General features: G+C 39.2%; 1 protein-coding gene across 1 annotated transcript in view; it reads right to left on the bottom strand.

Moving 5' to 3' along the window:
* Positions 1 to 5,722: 5,722 nt before the first annotated feature.
* Positions 5,723 to 9,828, bottom strand: part of LOC122790147 (cysteine-rich hydrophobic domain-containing protein 2-like) — a 1,177,471-nt gene continuing 1,173,365 nt past the window's right edge. The window contains exon 6 of the mRNA XM_044057734.1: positions 5,723 to 8,645. Coding sequence (XP_043913669.1) covers positions 8,595 to 8,645 — 51 coding nt within the window. The 3' untranslated portion in view covers positions 5,723 to 8,594. The remainder of the gene's footprint in view (positions 8,646 to 9,828) is intronic.

Genomic DNA, 9,828 nt, shown 5'->3' with positions numbered 1-9,828 from the left:
AGCACAGTCACCTTAAAGTATTTCTTTCTGTGGCTGGATGAAGGGCCAAAGGTGGTACCGGTAGTCTGTTCCATGGTTAAGCTGAAAAAGATGACTCCCAGGGAAGAGGAGCAGCAATTTCCGGTAAACAGCAAACAGTACCAGTCCACAAAAAATAGTTTTTGACATAAAAACATGGCAAAAAGCCTTTAAAAAAACTATGCCAGCTCAACATGTTTTCAGTTACTTTATACCACTTTTAAACTGACAGAAAAAACAAGCACTCCATTTAAAAGTACATTACAGTTTCGAGATAGTTCGTTAAAACACAACACTCCTAGCTTTAAAATAACTTTCCTGAAGAGGAAAGTAATAAAACATCAACAAAATTAACAAAATGGAAGCTCTGATGTTGTCATTTTCATTTGTTCCTCAACTGTTGGGTTTGGATCCGACTTGGCCACTTCTTCCAGATCGCAGAACACTTGAACTCTTGAGATCCTTTTACCCATAATGCCCTAATCACCTTACATACCTCAGATCTTATTTGCCATCATAGCTTTTGGACATAGATCGTGAACTCTCAAGTTGTGAGTTTTCAAATATCTTGAAGTCTGAGTTTAGTTATTAGTATTCCTTTAACTATTCTATTATTGTACTTATTGTCTTTGCCTCCCTTTAACACTTATTTCATCATATAAGCTTTTTCTTTCTTTCCACACTCTTCGAGTATATAGACATTACTGTAGTTGGTATTCTATTTTTTTTTTATACTTAACGTTACTCTCTGTTACCACTGTGGGTAACTCCTTCTCTTTACTTTTTTCAACTTAAAAAAAAAAAATTTCTTTCAATCCTTTCTTTTATATCTGCCAAATCTTTTTGAAAAATGTCAGATAAGCCTTCAGGTTTTAAAAATGTGTGGCATGTGGCCACAAAATAGCAAACTCTGATGCGCAGTCTGAGTGCGTCTGTTGTTTAAGACCAAGACATTTAGATAGGGATTGTGACATTTGTAAGGGATTCAACTCCAATGCTCTAATTGACAGGAGAAACAAGTTAATCCTTGGGGGTTTGCGTTCTTCAAAATCTTCACCTACAGCTTCTGGGGCCCAAACCCCCAAAAGATTTGAGAAAAAAAGGGAGATTTCCTTTCCAAGGAATCTCATAAGAGATCTCCTGAGTGCACATCAGAGTCAACTTCGGCTCCGTCTTCAAAGCCACCTGTTAAACAAATATTAAAGTCGCATCCAAAGTTCAGATCTGACAAATCACCTCGGACCCATTCTCCTCAGTTATTACAGATGAATACTTCTCGACTCTAGTAACCTTTTCTGGAGCACCCTCCCTGCTGCCACTCAAGATCTTCACCCATGGCTTCCTCCCTTCAGTCTTCCAGTAGCCTATCTAAGGCAGATATGGATAGAATGATGAGGAAGTTCCTCAGGATGCAAGTAAAAAATGGGAGTCCTTTCGGCTCTGACCCCATCAGGTCTAGAGACTCTCCTTAGAGCCACACTGCTGATCATAGCTCCTTCTCCAATTGATGCTTTTGGAGATACTGTCATCTTTAACTCCAATGGTATTTCTGAACCATCTGGCCCGAGTACTTTGGAGCCAGATGACTCTCTGAGCTGAAGGTTGGCAACTAGCTCCAAGGTGCTGGACTCAAGCCCAAGTTCTCGGAGCCATCTCTTCCCCTCAGGTAGTTTGCCTGTGACACAGCGAGAGCCAAAGATCCGCAAACCTGCCTTGTCAGATCCACTGGTTTCTGCTTCTCAGGTAGTGGAGAGAGCCTTTTCTATACCTAGAGTTCAGACAACACTGCCCTTCTCTGTTACGACTTTCCAATCCCATTTGATTTTGTGTCCAGAGCCTCAGTCATCCATTCCACTGGAATAGCCAGCCAGAACCAGTCTCCAGACCACATGGTAGGGTACTGTTATCTCCCTGAAGCACCGCACCAAGGAGGTCTCCCAGAAAAAGGAAGTGCAAAAGGAGGCACTTACACTCTCCACAAGCATCTGTCACTGAGGATACTGATTTTGATTAAGGGGAAGGGTCCCCAGATCACACCTAATGATGTCTCATTTGGAAACATCTTTGAACTCCTTAAACAAAGGGGTAGTTGGTTACAGAGGGCCTGGCTAGAAATTACAAAAGATTCACGGGTGAGAAGGATAATATCCAGAGGTTATATCATACCATTTTCCCATTCACCTCCATTCATTTCAAAGAAAATCTCCAATGTTCCACCAAGTCAGAGGGAAGCAGCAGCACTAGAAATAAACAAGATGTTAGGAAAAAATCATCCAAGAGGTAACCTCAGACTAGAGAGATGCCAGAACATATTCAAGATTCATTTTAGTGCCAAAAAAGTCAGGGGACTGTTGACTAATCTTGGATCTCAAAATAAACTGATCAGTTCAGAATACAAAGTTCTGGATGGTCATGATTCAGTCCATTCTGCCGTTCTGCACAAGGATGACTGGATGTGCTCAATAAAGCTTCAGGATGTGTATTATCACATAGAAATTTACAGATGATCCAGAAGATATCTATGCTTTTGGCTGGGAGCCAGTCATTACCAATTCAGAGCTCTGCCCTTTGGTCTCTCCACAGCCCACAGATGTTTACAAAATGCATGGCAGTAGCTGCAGCTCACCTCAGACTACAGGGACTCCAAGTGTTTCCATACCTGGACAACTGGCTCCTGACTGCTCCAACCAGGCATCAACTAATTCAAGCACGGGACTACTTACTCCAGCTGTGATATTATTCAGGGATTTCCATCTATTACAAGTCTCAGCTCAATCCAACTCAAACTTTGGAATTCATCAGTGCTCTTTTCAATACAGTCACTTAAATAGCTTCTCAGTCTTTGTCTCAGACTCAAACAATTCAGTTCCAGGTCAAAAAGATTATTCAGAATTCTGTTCTTTCACCCTGTCTGATACTCCAAGCATTGGGATCCAAGTCAGCGGCAATCACCCTTGTATCGCTGGCCAGGTTCCATATGGGAATTCTCTATTGACACTGCAACTCAGTGGTCTATTCTACAACACCTGTTATTGAGGCCAATCAAGAAAACTCAAGCTTGGAAGTACCACCTTCTTTGGTCAATTCACTCCAATCAAATACACAAAGGCCATCCCTTTGTTCTTCCTCAGCCCAAGGCCACAGTGACCATGGATGCTTCTTAAGTGTGGTGGGGGGGCATTACTTGGGAAGGACAGTCCAAGGTAAATGGTCACTTGAAGAGGCCATCTTGCATATCAATTTCCTGGAAATGAGAGCTGTCCTCCTAGTGTTGTATGTCTTTCAAGACACTTTCCCAACCGGGACTACTGTGATTCAGACGGACAATATGTTGGTGGTCTGGAACATCAACAAACAAGGGGGAATCAGATCTTACCCTCTTTGTCAAGAAGCCATGAGAGTAAAGCAATGGGTGAGATCTTCCAATCGCTTTCTGATACTAGTGCACATCCCTTGGAAATCTAATGTGATTGCAGACAAGCTAAGCAGGTCCACTCTGATGTCACAAGTGTGTTCTCTATGTCAACCTGACACAGAGAATTTTTCATCGATGGGGCCAACCCCGGCTCAGACTCTTTGCTTCTCTCCTCAATAAGTGCAGCAGGTTCTTTGCCCTGATCCCCCCTGTGGGGGAGTCCCTGAGATGCTCTTCTCCATGGTTGGCCCTCCAGTCTCTTTTAAGCTTATCCATCATTACCACTCATTCCCAAATTTCTCCAGAAAGCATTTTGATTGAAGAGCACAGTCACCTTTTTTGCTCTTTACTGGCCTTGTCACATCTGGTTTCCCTTCCATTGGCCTCATTTCCTACATCCACCATGGATTCTGCAACCAACTCCAGACCTTCTGTCTCACCCTACAGGCATGACTCATCCAGACATTTAGGCCTCAAGTTGATTGCATGGTTTCTCCACAGTTCCAATGATTGCTAGACAGCCCAGGGTCTCTTCCCCTATCAGCATTCTGTTATTTTCTCATAAAGCTTCCACTAGAAAAATCTGTAAAAGTAAATTAAAAAGATTTGTTTTTTGGGCACACAAAAAGAATGTAGACCCTTTCTCAGCACCAGTTTCAAAGGTTCTCAACTTTTTTAGCTACAATTTTCAGTGAGGGTGCTGGCTCAACCATCAGAGTACAATTAGTAGCCATCTCCAAATTTCATATATACATTAGCTTCCTCCAAGCTTTGTAAAGCCTTTCTCAGAGGAACCTATTTACTTAGACCTCCTTTAAAAGATCCTACTCGTCCTTGGGATTTAACTGTTGTTCTCCAGGCCTTGACCCAACCCCCTCCCCTTTGGACCATCAGCTAAATCTGATCTAAAATTTGTGACATGGAAAACCCCTCTCCTAGTTGCTTCTACTTCTGCCAGAAGAGTGTCTGAACTTCAGGCTACATCTTCTAAACCTCTTTAATTTTTCACAAGTGTAGGGTTTCTTTATGGACCAATCTTTTTTTTTTTATTTTACCAAAGGTAGTGTCAGAATCCAATATTAATCAGGTTATCTACCTACCAGTCTTCTTTCCAAATTTTTCTAACAAAGTAAAATATATGTTGCACCTTTTGGATGTCCATAGACAGTTAACTGAGTTTTTACCTTCACAGAACAAAAGATTTTAGAAAATCTGAACAATTGTTTGGCTCCTTTTCTGATTCAAAATCAGGCGAACAAGTTTCTAAAGTGACTTTGGCCAAAAGGTTGACTAACTGTATTATCTTTGTTTATGAAAAAGTGGGTTTGCCTTTCCCAAAACTACCAAAAGCCCATTCTACCACATCTACGGCAACTTATTCAGCCTTTATGTCCAGCACTTCATTGGATATTTGTGAGGCTGCAACTAGGGCTAATCCTCATACCTTTATTGCTCATTACAAACTGGATCTGGGAAGAATAGCCTTTGACTCAACTGTGCTCCAGAATATCCTTCCTTAGAGTCCTCCTGAGATTTAGGTAGCTGGGGACACTGTCCCAACAGTTGAGGAATGAATAAAAATGACATCAAATAAAGCTATTATGTACTCACCATAACATTCCATTTGTATTTGTCCATTTTCATTCCTCCTCAACTTCCCACCCACCAACCCTCTCCTTGCTTTACTCCTGGAAAGATGAAAGGATACAGGAGGGACCTCTGTTCCTTGTTTGAACCCCAGATTACATTACTTTATTTTCCACTGCTCTGCAGGTCTATGGAAAGCAAACATGATCTGAGGTATGTAAGGTGAGTAGGGAATTACGGGTAAAGGGAAGAGCTCGAGAGTTCAAGTGTTCTAAGATCTGAAAGAAGTGGCAGAGTCAGATCCAAGGACTGGATCTGAACCCAACAGTCAAGGAAGAATGAAAATGGGCAGGAAAGATGGAGCATTATGGTGAGTTCATAATTTCTTTTTTTTTCCCCTCAAAGGGAACTTATCCAGCAAAGGAAAGCAAAACCTAACCATTATTCCTAGAAAGCTTCAGAGAAGTGTACTCTTCAGTTGCAGTAAGTTCTAAAGGGCTTCACACCCAAACTTGTCTTTTCATCAGTGGAGCTCAAGTTGCCTGACAGTTTGGGCACATGGAAGGTGCCCAAACACTTTGGAAGCCGGCCAGCTGTTATATCCTTGGCAGGATATAACCTATACGGCTACTTATTGCAGCAGTGATCAATATGATGAATATTTACTGTAACACTAATACACAATTATGTAACAACAAAAAGTAAGCCACAGTGTTTATTTTACATGTAATGTATATACATTATTCGTGTGGAACAGCAACTCAATGCCTGAGTAAAAAGGGAAATGCCTACAGTGAAGACCAATACTTTCAGTCATGTCCACTTACACTTTGTGAAAAATCCCCTAAAGATAAACTTTTCCACCTACTACTTATAAAATACATTCCAATTTCATATTTGGCTCTTAGAAACTTTAAGTGGAAGCATTTTACAATGGAGAAAATAAAATAAAACCTTTCCCTTTTAAATATTTAAGGATACAAAGAAAATAAAAAAATACTAATTACAAAAATTGTTAAAATCTTCAAACAAAGCAAAACTTCGCATTTTCTAATTAGTTATCTGCAAAGTGCAAGTCAGTCATAATCTGCATTCTGTACATAATATGGCTTAACACGTAACAACACGTGAAAGGTTTAAAGGATTACAAAAAAGAACATTGTTTAGAAATATTCATAAAATCTGTACTGAGCAGCTTCTGTAAACACTCGTATACTGTAATGCATGTATGTTACATTACAAAACAGAATAACATTTTTTTAATGGGAAAAACTCTTTGTGGAAATTAAATGTGCTTGTTTCAACAGACTGACAGACCTGGATCTAGCCAGTGCCACTTGCCTTTAAATTAACTCTGAATTCTTTTCTAAAGCTCTTTACTGTCCAGAACTACTTTCTTCTTCAATTTAAATCAGCAACAGCCTATTCGACATTACTTTTGAAATAAATATAATGGCTGTGCTGTTGAAGAGATGGTGAAGTAGCATCCTAATTTCAGTCTCAGTTATAGGATCAGTAAGCATTTTACTTAGCAAAATAAAAGGCACCAAAAAAGAAACAAATAAACATCCAGTGGTTATCTTAAGAAAGCTACTCCCAAAGCACATAAAAATAAATAAGTGGCAATATAAAGTGTAGTGCTATAATCTTGAGGCTTCTAATGACACCATAGACTACTCAAGCTATATTCTTAACGTTCTTAGCACTCTGTTTCACTATTTTGTACAAAGGAACTCTCCAAAGCTGACACAGTCAGTCAGGGAAAAAATCTGGCAAAGCAGGCTGCTTTACACATAAATGGCAATACAACAGAGTACCAGTACTCATAATGCTTTAAGCTTCCAGCCCTACTCGCAATTAGCTACCTTTCACTTGGATTTTACAGGTTACTTACCATAACCTGTCTGACAAAATGTCGTACAATGTGTGTTTCAATTTGAAATCTAAACAAATTGAAGACTATAATATGGCACAATAACACATTTCCTTTAACTATATCTATCTACACAAGGAGGAGAAAGCAAGTACTACAATGATTTGAAAACTCTGTGGTGCCACAGCAGTGCCCAATTAAACAGTTTACAGAGAACTGTGCCAAACAAGCAAAGTCTCAAGCACACAGCTGTGTTTTTTAAAAGAAGATACAGGAGTTCTGAGTCCATTAGTCTGGAACTTTAGAGTTCTATTGAATATGCATTGCATTAGATATACCTATAACTTGCCACTAAACCAGACATGGCCCTATCTACCTTAATTATAAAGGGTAATGTCTTCCCGTAACAGAGTTCCTTTCACTAAAAAATAATATATTCATTACTGAATAATTCATATTAAGGAACAACATCAAAGGAGATTAAAAAATTGGGGTCTTCACATCAGTTTAAACTATTTCTATTCTTTCCAGGCTGATTTTATTTATGCTATTTCGGCAAACACTGATAAGGTGCATTAGTTTTAATGTAAATGATCTGCAGGGACTGACAGCAGACTTCACAGCTGTACAAGAAATAAGGATTTATGCCAATTGCAATGTATACTAATGTGTTTTTGATGTACTATACTTTCTTGTAACTATGAGTTATGTATGTTACTATAAAATAAGAACATATCAAGACTTAGGAAAGCTAAACACTGAAGTACAGCTTCAGTGACAGCATCTTTTTTTTTTAAATATATAAAGAACAAGGAAGTGTCTGTATCCCTAATGCAATGTGCAGCAGATTTTGATCTAGTGGATCTAGCCAGTGCTACTTGCCTTTAAATTAACTCTGAACATGGATAAATACAAATGGCAGAAACTAACAGGGCAGATGAACAACCCTCCACTCCTGTTTTTTATCAGACAATACTCAAGTAGTTTTCTGTCAACTTCAGCAAACTGATACATCCTGACAAGACTAACTGATCAGAAAAAAATGACAGCAGGTTATTCTCTCTCTCCACATAAGTCAGCAATGCACCATCAAACAGTGTGCATACACCAAGCAACAGTGGACAAGATATGAGATCTCTGACTTGGCCTCTGGCATCACTGATTTGGTGTTGTGTGTTACAAATTTCCCATGGCTGGATCAAAACAGAGTACATTAATCTTGAAATGCATTTCCATTAACCACAAGGGTGTTCTCACCCCAGCCTTCAAGAAATATTTCACTGTTTTCTCAATCTTGGATTACTAGTGAAATGCATATGCTTATCAAGACAGTTTATAACGCCTGTTAAAACGAGACACAACAATGATGAGAACTGCAGGGCACATGAATAAACATGTTTCCTCATATGCCCTTACGAACATGATATTAGAACCCCAAGTGCTAACTCCATTACTTACCCTTCTTGGGTAACACACATGGTGTAACAAAGGACATACTTATTATAAACTAATGAAACAGAAGTACATGTGCAAATTGTTTTCTTCTAAGGAGACAAGAAGAAAAGTTGACTTGGGATCCTAATGTGCAAGTAAATGAATACGCAGTAAAGTAGACAGTCTTTTCTTGTATTCAAAATTAGCTACGAAGGCACTGAGGATAGGAATGACAGGCTCTACTTCAAGAGGCGCAAACACTATTCTTCAGTCTGGCCGGAATATAGGATACTTTGGTAAGAATTCTATTAAAATTACCTGAAAACAAAAAGGAAAAAAAGTTAATCATGCAAAACATACATCACAAGCTGAACAACTTATAAGGGATACTGCATAATTTATCAGTGTAAGAAAAAAAAAAACAGAAAACAAGTAAAAGTTACAAACTTATCATCATTCCTGACCTCCTTGGAGGATATTCAACAATGTTAAAATTCTCTCATTTTACGCTGGAGACACTAAAACCCAGACAGAGCTACACTTCCCAGACACGTCATCTTCCAAGTAAGTACTACACATAAATGCTAGCACAAAAAAATTCTTGAATGACTAAGTAGATTTCAGTAACAATTCTTGCTCAAAGGTGTATGAACTTTTCAAGTTAATTTCAACCCCAGCAGGCAAAACTACAAATGAATATATAGGAAATAACTGCAGTTAATACTTCAACTGTTAACACAATACTACAAAAGGAATCTCTTAAGTATTTGTCTTTACTTAACAGAGTTCTACCTTCCCATATTACATACCTCTCAACCTGTATATATTGAAAATCTGGACAAAAGCTCTTAAAAAGTAAGTACATATGGCCAAGAATCGGACAGCTAATTACACAGAACCTGCCTACCTAACAGGATAACTCCTTCCACTAGACACAGGATTGTGGGATATCACCAGCCAGAAATACAAGGTTAGAGTGACAAAATGATGCAGAATCTATACAAATTCCCCTCTTAAATGCATTGTTAACCATCTTCATTTAAATATGCCAACTCTTGCACTGAATACTGCAATTTCCTGATGTTAGTGCAGCAACATTCTTTATCGACCAAAATCTTTAAAGCATTTTAAAAGATTACAGAGTGGTGCTGCGGTAGTGTTGTCGGCTCACAGCAAGACATTGTCCCGTTCGATTCTCAGCTAGAGCGTCTTCTGTGTGGGGGACAATCATGAATGGGCGTGCCTTCGTTGAGGGTTGTGCGTCAGGGCTGGCAACTCGGCACGTAAAAATCTACTGCCAATCATTAGCGGACCGGAGGTCCACTGTGGCGACCCCTAACCGGGAAAAAGCCGAAAGACACAACAACAACCTACTTTTTAAAAGCTTTTGTCCAGATTTTTAATGTCTGCAAGGTGACAAGTATGCTTAGAACTACTATGACACAGAAAGAAATTCCTAAACCAGCACTCTGACAACACAAATTCACAAAACCAGAGAGAT

The sequence above is a fragment of the Protopterus annectens genome, chromosome 15.part0 (assembly GCF_019279795.1).
Source record: "Protopterus annectens isolate FY-2018-M chromosome 15.part0, PAN1.0, whole genome shotgun sequence".
In the NCBI taxonomy this organism is placed as follows: domain Eukaryota; kingdom Metazoa; phylum Chordata; order Ceratodontiformes; family Protopteridae; genus Protopterus; species Protopterus annectens.
This window is presented reverse-complemented; position numbering and strand designations above follow the sequence as displayed.